The 15,366-nt window shown below is 38.7% G+C and overlaps 1 protein-coding gene across 6 annotated transcripts in view; it reads right to left on the reverse strand.

Moving 5' to 3' along the window:
- CABIN1 (calcineurin binding protein 1) overlaps positions 1-15,366 on the reverse strand; it is a 107,820-nt gene that overhangs the window by 14,931 nt on the left and 77,523 nt on the right. For all 6 annotated transcript variants that reach the window (XM_032128507.1, XM_032128505.1, XM_032128506.1 and 3 more), the window contains exons 32-35: positions 13,660-13,756; positions 11,796-12,437; positions 11,265-11,339; positions 1,150-1,441 (exon numbers count right to left, since the gene is read on the reverse strand). In XM_032128507.1, coding sequence (XP_031984398.1) covers positions 1,150-1,441; positions 11,265-11,339; positions 11,796-12,437; positions 13,660-13,756 — 1,106 coding nt within the window. The remainder of the gene's footprint in view (positions 1-1,149; positions 1,442-11,264; positions 11,340-11,795; positions 12,438-13,659; positions 13,757-15,366) is intronic.

Consider the following 15,366-nt stretch of genomic DNA (forward strand, 5'->3'; position numbering starts at 1 on the left):
TCTTCATGCATCATTTTCCACAATACCTGTTCTGTATATGGTTCATTCATAACTTTATCTGGGCTCCCATGACTTTGTCTAAGGCATTTTTTGAGTAGTGCCGGGCCCAGGTTTGTGAACAGATGGAGTGAGCACAGGCAGCAGCAGATGCTTTTTCAGACAGTGTTTCTGCTAAAGTTGCAAGAAAGTGCAGGCTATGGCAGGTGCTCTGCCACCTTAACATGCACAGTGTCCCACAAATATTCCCAAGCACCTCTTTGGGCACCCAAGGCAAGTCTGAAATTGGGTCTCATCTTACTTCATTCCCCAAAGTGCATCAGTATTGCCTGGCATAGAGATTTTTTGGCTGCTAACAAGCCAGCCTGCCATGGTAGCAGTAAAGCAAATGACAGCATTCTCATTTATTCTTTCCTCATCTAGAAAACCATATAGAACCAATTACATAATACAGTGATAAACAAATCACACAATCATGCTATAGAATAAATAACATTTGTTCGGTTTCTTCAATCCTTTCTTGTGCTCTAACCTGGCACATAACCATACCAGGGCTATAAATAATACATTCCAACATTCTGGTCCTTTCAGAGGCTTCTTTTCTGAAATGTGAAAAGTAATAGTGATGATAAGCTAACTTCATAGACCATGCAGAATCTTGCTCATCAGTGTTATGTATCTCCACACACACATATGCTGGGCAGTGAGAGCAGTGCAGCTAATTATGGTAATCAAGCACTTCTAAGACAGATGTAGGCTGCCCACCAGTTTATTTTAATTGTAATCACTTTAAAATACCTTAAATCTTGTAAAAAGTTAAAAGAACTGGATCCTCAACTCATTGAAGAAAACAAAACAATTTTAACGCTGCTAGAGACTTCAGTTCTCTATAGGAGATGACTATTTTCAGACTGCTATTTCATGATTTCACACACAAGTTACATAGAGTGGTCACTTCTAATCTATCCTACAAATTAATGTGTGTATCGACTATGCAGATGCACCCATTTCAGGACCAAGACAAAAATCTGTGTAGTCTTTTGAATGTGGTGGAGTGATCAGGAAACGGGACAGAATCAGAACTCAGGCACTAACGCACCATGTGGCAACCGATTAGAGGGGGCCAAAACGTTCTCCCTGGCTGAGACTTACCGCGAACAACATCACTGATGCTGGGGGCAGCCTCTGCGCTCTGACTCCGGAGCTGCTCGGTGTCCCTGTGTGACTCCTGCGAGGGCGGTACTGAAGATGCTGAGGAGGAGGAGGATGAAGAAGAAGAGGCTGGTTTGGATTTGGAATGCAGATCATTCAGTCTCAGGAGATTTTCAGGAGTCACAGTGTCTGGATTCACTGGGGTAGGATGCAGTGTGGCTGGTGCTACTGGGAAGAAGCCCTCTCTGTTGTCCTTTGTATGCTTTGGGGTTGTGGGTGCTTCTCCTGTCGACTACACAAAAAAAGGGGGCAGCAGTGAGAAAATGTCTTCATGTCACTAACTCTGTGCCACCTGCTTCAGTGACTACTGCAAGCAGCACTTTTTATAGACAGAAAACACTCTCTTTAAAGTGAATATAATAGTGACTCAATCACTGTTATGAAGAAATCTTTTCTCCTTTATGGATTATTTTTCCGTTCTTTATGGTCTATTTATCAAACTAGCACTTGAATGCTTATTCACATTTACAAAGTCTAATTTAACACATCCCTCACAACATAACATACTTTTCTGAACTCTGTAATTAAGTATGAGTTACAATCTCCTGTAAACAGAAACATATTTCTTTCATTTAAAAATATGTTGACAAGTGCTTGACCTGAACAAACAGATCTGCAGTGCTTTGCAAATTATCACAAGAAATAATTCTTAGTGAGTGATGTGAGAAAAAATGGAGAAAATAGAAAACTGTATTCGCTTGTGAAACAAGAGATCAGCATAACTCCAAATCATAAATTCCTGATAACTGCAGACCTGAGTAACACTGACATCCAGTTGAAACAGGCTTGGGAAGATCTGCCTGTGCAGAAGTAAGAGAGGCACCAAGAGCAACGCTCTTCTCCAAAGCCAGTGCTAAAAATTTAACGCAGTCTCATTTATTATATAGACAGAAGGTGGAAGTGGGACATAAATTCACCAAAGAAGGGAATAAAAGTACCCATAAAACGAGTATCTTCTCTATAACTTTTATCAGTAATCAAATAAAGTATTCTTGCTTGTGAGACCACAGAAAGCATTTATTTTACACTCTTTACAGTCTTCATTTAATGGAGATTTATTGGACTGTAAAAGATATAGTTAGAGAGAATTCTCAGATGTTTAATTGTTTGTCTCCTATCTCTACCAAGAAAAGAACCCCCTTATTTCAATCATGGTGATAAGAGGTGAATGTCCAAAATAGAAACAGAGTTCTGCTGTCCAATGTAAAATCAAATTGGACCCTAATGTCCTAGATGACCAAGGATTTATTACAGAGCCAGAAGAGTCAGTAGAATTTCACTGAGAAAACAGAGGAACTTTCAGGTGAAGAACATGCATACTTAAAATTCAAAGGTAGAGAGCACACAAGTACATTTTTTTAAAAAATAATTGGCAGAATGTATTTTTGAAGTTCCTGAACTTGATTAATCAATCTCTAAAAAGCATACAATTAAAACCTGCCAGATTCTATGTGTGCACACACACCAAAAAAAAAAAAAACCAACCAGCAATGATATTCACAATTACCATCCTGGGTCAAAAAAAGGTCTATTCTGCCTCTGAAAGCAGCAAGTTACTGATGCTTAAAGCATCAGTTCCAAAACTAAAGGTCTCAACACACAAATGGGATCACACAAACCTGAGGGAAATTAAACTGCAGAAGAAAGCCTTAAGCCAGAAGTGAGATCACTAGAGGAATCGTTTTCAGCTGTGATTTAAAGGGAAAGCCCTTCACACCCATGCACTTCATTAACTTGCATAATAGATGATGTAGAACCTGACATTTCTGTGCTTGTATTGTATCCAATTTTTTTCCAGAGAAACACATGAAGGTACTAGTACTTAGGTACATATATGTTAAAAATATATCTGCACCTCAAAAACTGGATTTCTACAAAAATGCACAGCTATTTCCAGAGCCAGAAAGAAGACATTTGGAAAGTAACTCAGCAATATTTGGATGGTATTCAGACGAAAAATGATTAGAGAAAGAGAGCAACCCCATGGAATAATTCCTGCTGGAAGGGACGTCTGGAGGTCTCTAGTCCAACTTCCTGCTCAAAGCAGAGCTGATTTCCCAGTTCGACCAGTTTACTGAGGGCCCAGGGCCAGTCCAGTCCAAATACTGCCAAGGAAGGAGATTCAACAGCCTCTCCAGGCCCCTGTTCTAGTGTTTTACCACCTTCTCAGTGAACATTTGTTTCCAATCACTTCATCCAAATTTCTCCTGCTGCAACTTTAAATGGTGCCTCTTGTCTGGTTCCTTCCTTTCTGCTGAAGACCACAATTCATAACCTTATCCTCCATTATTCTTCTCCCTACCAGGATGAAGTATCCCAGCTCTTTTTCCACAGAATTGAATCATTTTATTTGCAAGAAAGAATAAAGCTGAAACTAACATGATGTTTCTGACTTGGGAAAACCATGACCAAAAAGTCTAATATGTAGTCAAAAAGTGCAGCCTTATACAGAAGAAAGTAACAAGAAGATTACTGTGTTTATGACTTTAAAGAGAACTTTCCAGATGTGACCTGGTAAAAAGTTGTCTCAGGCTGCTGTAAACAGACAGGTTCTTCTCAACCCAATGAAACAGAGACTTAGGAAGGAAAAATAAAAAAAATCTCACACTGACTTTGTTTTCTCAAAAGGGGGGATGGGGGTGGAAGAAAAAGGAGAAAGCTTTCTCTAACGTAAGAGCCAAGCATTAAAAAACCCATTGTTGTCTACTGCGCACTCTGCAACTCACAGAGCCTAAGAAAAGTGATTTAAACTTGCTTCATGTATTTTTACTGCACTCAGAAACTGAAGACCATCCAAAAGCTGTAAGCACAAAGCTAAAACGAGCATCACAGTGAGGCACGTGTTCTTTAAAAGATTTTGGGTTTAGTGTAGGGGCAAGAATTCCAGCACCTCTGATCAGTAAGTGATGCTACTCACAAAACCCAGCTCAGGGCAGTGTCACTAACTACACTGCTCAGGACTTACGGGGCCACATTTCATCATCCTGCAGATCTCCAAGAAAACACAGGACCTCCTAACACCCAGCTGGGAAATAAACCCAGAAAAACTCACTACAGCAAGTCGTGGATTTACCAGAAGCCTTTAATGTTCATCTATCTCTACTGCTAAACCACCAGTAAGGCATAATAAAGACTGTTTTCCACAGACAGATAGTAGGAAACTGAGAGGCAATGACAATCCTTTACCAGTGTTTTATGTGGTTTCTCATCAGAAGATTGTTTTTTAGTTTTTACTTTGCTGTGGCATTAACTCAAAATTTAGTCTGTTCTGACTGAGTCAGAACTTCTCCTTTTCCCCTCTCCAATCCATCTCACCACGCTCAGTGCCTCTGTTACTACCGCTATTACAAAGTGGCTTCAGACACCAAGAAGAAACAAATCTTTTCTCACATTTAGTGTTACTTACAGAACAAGTGCATATAACTGAATTAAGATAAAAAATCTTTTATCTGACTTCTTCCTGTCTTTCACTGTAATTACAGGTTCCTCCAGTCAAGACTGGACTTCTTCTAGGTTTTTAAAAAACACATGAGGCACTGAAAGGTATGCAGTACTAATTTTGTATGGGCTACTATATCAAAGTGGATGGAAGAAATATTTAAGGCTTATTAATATCCAAATTATGAGTAATGGATGATCCACTGGTTCCATAAAGACCCCACTATCTTATTTCTCTTCTATAAAAAACTTAGCAAAAATTGTTTCTTATTTTGAAGAATGTATAAAGATGAAATTTAAATGAATAATTAGGATGCATGTCTGTGTGAATTGTGACTATTTCTTACTTAGGTTACAAAAACAGTCTCCTTATTTGTTAGAACCTTGACTATTTCAGCATACTCCTCAAAGAGTTCATTCAGCTTCACGGAGGTGATGGACAAACCCTTCCCATGTTGAAAGCTTATGTAAAAAGAAGTTAGGAAAATGCTGGAAATCCAGCTCTGGGACAGCCTTCCACCAATAAAATTATCAGCAAAAGTGCAGAATTTTTTCACAGATGTTACTGGAAAAAAAATAGCTCCCAGTTTCCCAGTGAGGCACTTCAGTAGTGAGACAACAGCAGCAGCAAAAAGAAATAGAGCATTAAGATAAAACATAAGAAAAATTTTACTTTGTAACCTGTGAAGTCACAAACCAGAGAACCTGACCAAGGGTTTATTTTTACCACACTTAATGTTTTTTCAAAACATTTGTCAAAAAACAAAGAAATCCTACAGCAACCTTCCCACTACTGCTCTTGGGAGGGCTCACTGCTCTGCGGCTGTGGGAAAAATTAGCAACCAAATGTTCCGAAGAAAGGGAAAGTGACAGTTTTCCCAACAAAAGTTTCCTAATGAAAAATGCTGGAACTGCAACTGTTACATAACAATTTTTTGTTTGTTTGTTTTTTGTTGTTTCGGGGTTTTTTTGGTTTTGGGTTTTTTTAATTACTTTTACAAATTTTTTTTTTTTTTAATTACTCCCATGCCTGAGTTTAGCACTCTAGTGGGACTGAAGTCAGAATCTACCTCACACAAAGGTGTGCCTTTTTAGAAGGATACCAGCACATCCCCACAAAGCCTGGAAGCTGTCTCACAAACTGACTGAACAATATGCTGGCCACATTCCACAGTAGTACCACTCCAACTCCTGCTCAATATTGTGTTTTAATTAAATTATGCCTATTCATTCTTCCCCCCACCAATCTCTCTACAGCAGCATTTAAAAGAAATCTCATTCAGAAGTTTTCCTCTAGGTGCATCAGAAATACCAGCAGTATCCATGATCAAGATTCTGAAGAACCTCGTATTTCTTAAGACCCTTTATATACAGAAAATAACAAAGGTTTAGATACGTATGATTGAACTCTAGCCTTACTAAATCCCCTATTTACACAAATGCATGCAGGGGCTTCATGTCCTGCTCTACACAGGCAGCCATATTGCAGCAACACTTTCATACACAAAAACATCATTATTGGACCAAAAGAGATCAGGTAGCAGGATGAAAAACATTAATATACAAAGTAAAAGATAAAAAGTGTCTTTTCTTTCCTTCATGTTCACTTAATGATTGCTTTCTGCAGGAGACAGAAGGAGGAGAGCTGTTAATTATATCAAGAATACACCTCCAGGATAGAGTGAGAGGGGGATGCCATGGCAACTGGCAAATGCAATAGTGAACAAAATGGTCACCCTTTGGTAGGAGACCATGAAAGAGCTCGTCCTTTTGTCCCCCCCCCATCCCCACCTCCTCCTTCCCCCTCCTTTCTTGTCATCTTTGCTGCATTAATAAAGCATACAGACAACTCAGGAAAAACAACTTTTTCTGTAAGCAGTCTCTGACGTCTTGATGTGCAGGAAGAAAAGATGAAAATTAGCAGCATGTGGGTGGAACAAAAAGGGGGAGAAAACACATGAGGTAGAAGATGATTATTTTCTAATTATTTAATATTCTCCTAATCTCCTCCCATTCCCGGCAAAGTGCCTTTACAGAAGGCTTTTAGCTGTTTCCTGAAGAGAACAGCTTGGTGGTTTGTTGCTTTGTGGGGGTTTTTTAATGTGAGAATTCGAGAAGAAAACGCTCTAGACACCCAAAGCAGTTCAAACAAGTCACTCTCAAGTTTTCTCCTTGAAGAAAAATGCCTGAGAGCCCATGTCACTGCAGTGCTGACGGCATTCCACAGCAGAAGGGGAAAAATCCACAGGAGTGCCCTCTAGCTTCACCCACAGAAGAAAAGTTTTTTCCTATTCCAAGTGAAATATCACATTCACTGTAAGGTCCAACATAGGGACTGTACCATCACTAGACCCATGCTCCAGAGTCAATCTGAACTTGTTGTGTGTGGTTTCAGCTGCAGCCCCCATAGACCAAACCCACAAATGATCCCATAAAATTCTTCAGTACAATGTTGTGGATTCAGACTACTCCTCACCAGCCCTGGGAAGAGGTAAACACTGGTGGAAGGAGAAAACACGACCCCTGTTTTGGAACCAGAGAAGGGCAGTAAGAGCACTAAAACAGCACCTTCCCTCAGGAACTACCACTTTTATATTACAGTAGCAACAAAACTTTATAAAATCAGGGATCACCCTGGCAACCTGCCAGGAGCCTGAAAGGCACAGCTCGTTCACATAACCTGATTGTGTTATAATAAAAATCATTGTTTTGATTCTGGTGGTAGCTTCATGAAGCATCAGTTTTAATTAGACCTGACACTGAAATCTGCTGATGAGTTTTGACTGTAGGTTGAGACAGGGAAATGGGAAAAGCACTTGGAGTTTGGCATCAGCCAGTGGGAGGTGGTCATGGGTGTGTTACTTTGGAAGAGGTGAGTGAAGCAAAAGCTGAAAGGGAAGATTTGATCAGTCAGAACCAAGCAGGAAGAGCTCAAGGCTTGGCAGTTGGAGCAGGAAAGAGCAGTTGAAAATTTCCTTTCTCTCCCTGACACTTCAGGGATGGAGTTGGTCCCAGAGCAAGGATTTTTTGGCTAAGGCAACAGTGAGTCTTAAATAACTCAGCAATGCTGAAATAGTCCCTTCTCATGACATTTAGATGATACACTACACCTTGAAGAGCCAATAGAAATTTCAGCTCCTACAACACTACCCATTACTAGGGCTTTCTACATAGAGTCCCATATTCTCAGGGGTCACAACACATGACTTGGGACTTAGTGGCATTTTGGAACTTTGCCTCTGAACATTCTTGTATTTTTAGAGATGTTAAATCCAGCCCTCTGTGCAATGTTGATTTTTGCAATGTTTTAAGATATTTGTTTTATATAAATTCAGTTCTCAGGATTAGTGGTACATTATATCCCAACACACAACCATAGAGTTTTAACTGTCATGACTTTCAACACTGGTGAAAGGTTTAATTTTAGTATTAAGGAATTCAATACTAAGTCCACAGTAATAAAAATACCTTTTCAGATTTCAGGAAAAAAGAAGACAGATGGGTCTTTAAACTGAAGTATCTCCACATGCACTTATAGAATAATCTGTGCAATACAAAGCTTCATCCTGGCTTGTACTGCAGTAACTTTCCCATATCAGTATGTCTTTAACAGCATAAAATGAAGAATTTAGTAAGAGCAATTTTAGGCAGTCAGTGGAAAGGCTTATTAGGAATTCTCTAATTATCTAGAATCCTTACAACTGCTCTCTGCCAATATGTCCCCTCCTTGATCCTAAGAACCACATATTTAAGTAAAATGCTACTTCAAAACCAAACTAGTCTGCCTCAATCTTTCATTCTCCCTCAACAAGGCCTCCTTCATATTCCATTTCCAGGGACCATTAATTTCATATGAAAATCACAGTTGGCAAGACTAAAAATATAACTCAGAGCAATAGATGACTGCTTTCAGGATCTCTGCAAATCTTTTAGATAACATTCTCAGATAGAAAAATCAAAGAAAAGAACAAGAAACCTTCAAAATGCTGCTTGATCAGAAAGTCAATTAATCTCCAGTGTAACTTTAGTTACTTGACTACTAATGACACAGCAACCACCACTGGATTTCAGCCCATTTGATACACGTATATCAAAAGTCTTGTTCACACTTAAGAACTTAAACTGCAAAGGACAAAAAGTGGAGGAATTGCTTTTGGCCACACCTGTTCTCTACAACAGCATTAATATCAGCACTTAAGAATGTTGCATCACCACTCTGTAAACTGTGAACCAAAATGTGCTGAAGTTGATGAATCTATCACTTAAAAAAAGTATTAATATGGAATACTGAAAGAAATGTCCCAGCAACTTACATAGAATACAGTTTTATATCAGTTACTGGAATCTCCCTATGGAAAACACTCCAATTTCTCCAGTCCCCCAGGAGCACTGGAACTTATCATAGCAAGGTTTTGTACCACTTTTTCTGCCTTCTTCAAAGCTGGAAGCCAACCTTTCTAAGCCACTTTCCATGTTTTTAGCTGACTTTGTAGAAGGTGATGTGCCTCTCATTGGCTTGAAACATGTTAACAGTGCATCACTCGTGACGACTACAGAGGATTTCTGAAACCAAGTCAAAGGGTCACAGCATTGCCAAGCTATTAAAAAGATTAGATCTCGTCACAAAAGTGTAAGGACCCACTTTGTCCAGTTCTGCTTACTGATTGCTGTAGTGTTTCCTGCTTGTGCCTGAAGAGGCAGAGAAGTAGATTTTAACACAGTTGTTAAATACTTAGGTTAAAAACTGACTGGTCTGGAAGAAAGTAGAAAAGCCAGAATTTAAGTAATGCCTAATTTTAGTAGCAAGTGAAAACTTTCATAAAGAAACCATATAATGCCTGGAACTGTAAAATACAACAGCCAGCTGAGAAAGATATATATCAAGGTGGATTCTGTGCTCACTTTTTTTTTTTTTTTTACTGTCAATTTCTTGGATAAGTGACTGAAGGCCACTTATTTGCAGGCCCTGCAAACCCACTCGAACTATCCAGGAACAAAGCATTTCCCTGGGCTGCAGCAGCTCTATACATGACATCATTTGCTTACAGAAGGCAAATACTTGCCAATTTTAAATAAAACAGGATTCAGGCTGTTGAAAACAGACAGATGTCTACAAGAGTGGCTATTCCTGTGTCTCCACACTAATTCATAGTGCTATACGAGCAGCTTCACACAGCTTGCAAGATCCTGCTAGAAGCAGATGAAAATGATACTGCAGGATGTAATAAGCTCGTTAGCTGGGACTGCTTCCTAAAAGGGAAAGCTTCCAAGCTTCCAAGTGCAGCATGTTAAGGGGTATGTTTTATTTCAAGTGATTTAACAGGAAATCTTACTGCTTCCAGTGCTGTTAAATTCAAGCTCACCTATTGTGTCTACACTAAAGATTAGTTTGTGTGTAGGTTTTTCACCATTCTCACGTTTTGTCACATGCCTGAGTAACCACTGACTCTGCTGGAAGAGCTTGAATAGCAATCACATTCCCAGAACCTTCAAGAAAGCCCAGCAAGGAACTGGGCTGACACACGAGAATTTGGGGAGTGTTTTTTAAAAAGGTGAACACATCCAAAAAAGCAATGGTAGCATTACTTTTTAAAGAAGCTTATTAGCAAATTCTTTTTATTTTGAAGTCATAAATCACAGTGTGATGACGTCTATTTTTTCCCCAAAATAAACTGAAAAAGGCTTACCATGCTGAGCTAACATTTATTTATTAAAAAAAATTTAAACCTGAAATACCAGACTACAAGCAAGCAAACATGTCTACTAGAATAAATACTTCTCTTGACATTTCTGTTCATTTCTGTAGTTCAATGGAACAATGTTACTGACTTCCTGAGGGGCACAAATTGGAGAAAGTTACTTCCGTGAAAACCTAACAAAGAAAAAAACCTATCATTTCTCTTACATCCTCTCCTATTACTCTGCTAAGAGGTGCACTATACAAAAGCACATTTTAACTGAAGAAAAATTATGGAAAATACAAATCTAGTAAATACTTTGGGGCTGCAAAATGAATACCACTGAATATGTCATTCATCCAGTTTTCTTCTTGGCTTTGATTTCACATTAAGGACAGATAAATAATGATCCCTTTAAAGCCCTTATAATTGTTTGCTGGATAAACCCAGAAACTACAAACTAAAAACAAAATGAGTAACAGTTTGTTTTTAACAGAGTTAAAATCAGATTCTCAAACATGCACGTTGAAAGAAAAGCTATCTGGTATCTCTGGAGCAGAGTGCAATGTTAGCAAGGGAAGAGCTGATGAGGTTGTAGCCCTTAAGGAGCAGAGAGAAGTAATTACCACCCATGAAATGCTGGGATATGACGTGGACATCAGGAAAATTGTAGTGTGCCATAAATATTTCAATTTGAAGATGGTTTGGGGTTTCCCCAACAGCTTTTGAGCACGAAAACTATTCTTCAAGCCTGACATAAACAGTAGCAATGACCCTAATAAAGGGGATGATCCTCCTACTAATGTAGCCCAACTTATCTTAGATGACACCAATACAAGGAAAGTAGGTATTTCTAGGTGCTGCAGACACTGAGCAACAGATTTGCCTGTACAGACTTATAAAAGCTTGTTAGCAGCAATCAAAGGCTTCAGAGCTTACCTGTTTCTGTGCTGATGCTCCCATATGCACCTGGCAAAACTTGACTGCCTGTTCAAGTGCTGCTTCTTCATCCACCTGAACACAGAATCACAACTAATGAAGTAATAATTACTTAGCTAATGTATAAATCTAATTAAATTGAGATGAAATGGGGATGTAGAGCATGGGAGCAAGGGGAAGAAGCAGTACTTCTACAGCAGAACGCTGACCTTAATTTACTGAGGAGCATATATCCCAAGATAAATACTCAGCTCTCTCAATTCAAACTAACATTTAGCAGGAACAAATACCACATAACTGGTACTACAGCTCTTAACTCATTTCAGAAATTTAGTTTCAAAACATGGAGGGTCCTACTCCCCATCCGCAGCAACGGTCTTGTCAAGAGAATGGTTCTTTGGGAGATGTTTATCTCCCCAAGTTTTAAACAGATACAGGGCCTATTTTATACTGCTTGGTTTAGCAATTCCTGTTATATCCTAAAACCATGTCTGAGGCCACATAGAGAAATGACAATTAGTCATACAATACCTGCTTAATCAGCATGTACGTTTCAGACATGATCTTCTCAATTCTGCCCAGATCATAGGCCATAACCTTCTGACCTTGCTGCCAGACTCGATAAGCATCAAGCAGAAGTGTTTTTCCAGACTCCACATCCTCAAGTAATTTCCTCTTCCTGCTTGACCTCTGGACAGGTTCTTCTGTAGGTACTGCTTGCACTATTCCTTTAGCTGCCTGCTGCTGGTGTTTTGAGCTGATACTTAGCTCTTCCAAGGAAAGTTCTGGAGTCCGGCTCTCTGGAGCTCTGTCCTTTGAGATCCTGCTGGACTGGGGACGGTCTGGCTCACTGCGTTTACATGAAGAATCAATTTTTTCAGGGTCATTGGAATAGCCATCAAAATCCATAGGCTCAACTGAGCCAGGACCAGGAAGCTCTTTAATCTCCTTGTCATTCCTGTCCTCTTGCTCCAATACGTCCATAGCATTGGGAATTTGTCCCTGGGTCACTTCCTTTACTCCATTTTCAGTACTATGTACTACTCCATCTGATAAAACTGGCTTTTTGGGAAGGACATCTTTTCCCTCTTCAGCACTAGTTTTATTGGAGACGTCTGTTGTCATCCTTCCTGAAGCAAGGCTAGAAGACTTGGAACCCTGATCTTCTGAAACCTTAATAAAAGAAGTCATTCTTCTCTGTTATCATTGAAATCAGAAAGCATTTGAGCGCAGCTGTGACTATCATAAATATTGACACATACCTTTCATTATTGCTTCTGCTGAAGAAAATACATTTATTCTATGTTCATTCTTTTTTGTTCCTTAATAGTAATTAATCCAGGCCTCAAATCTTACAATTAGAAGTATTTTAATACGTGAAAACACCACAGAGAAGTGTCAACAGCTCAGGCTGAACTGAAGCCACAATGTTTATTTTCCCTCACTACTTCAGTCCATGCTAAGGGATCCAACTAAATGAAATGCAAGGTTTTAATTGCACAAATTTTTCTTCTAACATATTGAAATCAAAACCAAACCTGTTTCTTTTGGCAGCTGCAGATCAACCTCAAATTTAAGAATCTTTCCTATCGTTCATACATAACCTTCTGGTAAATAGATCAAGAAGTAGGCAAAACCCTGCTATAGTATTTTAATTTTTGTACCTTTACTTCGGTGATGTTCCAAAGGTAGAAAACCTCAGTACATCATATCTTCTTTCAAAAATTGATAATGATACAATTCTTCCATCCAGATTTATGAACAAACTATTTCATACACAGAGTTCCAGGGTTCTTGAGGATGTTTTCATTTAATTTGTTAAACCTGCAGTCTATTAACTTGGAAAACCCTTAGGAACAAGTTCTTCCTTGAATGTATTTACCAAGTAAAGCTCCAATATCCAGATCCCTTAACCTGGAAACTGATTAGCTTCTATATGACCTTTAAAAACTAAATCTAGATTACAATTATATGTAATAATGAGTGTGGTGCTGTCAAGGACTAGCAGTGAAAAGTGGCTAGGCATGTTAGACCGAGTTATCTGTTTTGCAAGAGGAATCTTAGTTCATTTTTAAAGGAAATTTTCTATAGATCCCACCCGAAAATGGAGCTCTTGTACACTACATGTATCTACCATTATTTGAAGATTAAGCAACAGTCAGACCAAACTTACTGCAATCCATTTTTAAAAACTGTATTTGTTACTGAATTTCAAAACCAAAAAACAACAATGCTGGAAGAAAATTTTCTGTGTAGTGGCATATAAAGAAAAGGCATTAGAAGTAAGTGCTTATAAATGTAGCCCTTCAGTCTCAGGAGATCTAAGGAATGAGTAAACTGAACACTGCAAAACCTAATTACTAAATTACAACCATGAAGTGCAATGCTGCCTCACCTGTGTGAGATCGTTGAGAGTGTCCTCCAGCACTTTCACTGTGAGCACAAAGGCTTGTTGGGCCAGAACCTGGCGATCTGCATCACGCAAGTACTTCCTGTGCCACAGCAAGAGAGCAGAAATGAAGTTAACTGCCAAAAGCTTACAGGACTCTAAAAGCAAGAACCAGTACATTGAAAGAAAAACAAGAAAAAGCCAACACAACAACTTTAAAACAAGAAGAAAGCAAACAAAACATATACAGGTGCATATTGAAATATAACAATACAGGGATATAACATTTTAGCTCTGTTTCCCTCCACTTCTCCCCTTACCACAAGCATCAAAGATGACACAAACAAAGCAGAAGACAGCATGGGCTACAAACAGAGGGAAGGGGAGAAATGGGAAAACACCAAACAACCAAACCCAGAGCAAACCAAGCAACCAAATTTACAGTTTTCTTGTATAAAGCCTTCTGTGCCCCTCAAATACCAGCTTTTAATTCAATCCTTTTTTTTGAAAAGGAGTATTATAGTTACACAAAGCTATGTTGAACTCTCAGGTGATTTTCATGTTCTGGATAAAGCGTGCATGTGAGATTAAGGACATCAGCAAATCCTCTCTCTTTGATCATATCAGCTGCCTTTGAACCTAGGATTTTTAGAGCTAACACATGGGTGTGCTACTACCTTTTTTCCTAGTTAGTATTACAAAAAAATTATATTGTATGTGTAAAACATTCACTCCATAGCTTCATTTAATTTACTAAAGCACTATAATTTCAATGTATTCTGACACAGTTTTAGTCTGCTTTCAAGGAAAACCCTTCCAGCTGTCAATTCCACCTAATCAAGTTTAATGGAAAATTTAATTTCTATTTCAGAATTAGCTGGTTTTATTGAGAGGGCTACAAATCAAGTAAATAACTTTGAAGGGTACTATTTCAGTCAGAAGGCCAACATTTTTAATGCACATATTTCCTCTCTATGATTTTAGGTTAATTTGGTAATTTTGTACCTTTTGTCTGAAAAGCAAACCATAAACATCTGACTCCTCATTAGTTCAGTAATAACTAAAACCTCCCTATTCTTAAAAATAGGGCTGTTCCAAGCATATACCAGACACACCCAGAATATCTGCACTGCTAAGTTCCTCTAATGATTGCAGCTCACCATGGCTGGCACCGGCTGATCCAACATGTCAAATTATTTGTTTTTTGAATTCAGTCTAGACTTATAAATAACATAGTATTTTTAGTACAGCTATGGGCTTGCTTAGGACAGAATTTAAACCTTCTATGGTCCAGCTCTTCTGATATGCTAAAAGTCAGAGTATTTTTGCCCTCAAGTTTGCTGAACAAGTGGTGACATATTCCCAGACACACTACAATCCATGCAAATTCACATGCACTCACACTCAAAAACACATGAAGAAACCTTCAATGCCTCCAACTTATTGCCATCAATCATTCAAGTTTCATTTCTTAAGCATTTGCCAGAGACTCATTTCAACATTTCCCACAGGGCAACCTACTAGAATTTTACCTCAGTTGCTTCTATGTTTTCCTTGGATGTTTATTTTGGTCTTCCCATTGATAGGAATCCACATACAGCTCACATTAATAGCTTCTTTTTTCTTAAATAAGGTTAATGCAATTAAAATTAGATCACCCCCTGAACAGGATAAGCTTTTTAAATAGCATCAGCTGCCAAGAGGCACATAACC

This window comes from Corvus moneduloides, chromosome 18 (genome assembly GCF_009650955.1).
Source record: "Corvus moneduloides isolate bCorMon1 chromosome 18, bCorMon1.pri, whole genome shotgun sequence".
NCBI lineage: Eukaryota > Metazoa > Chordata > Aves > Passeriformes > Corvidae > Corvus > Corvus moneduloides.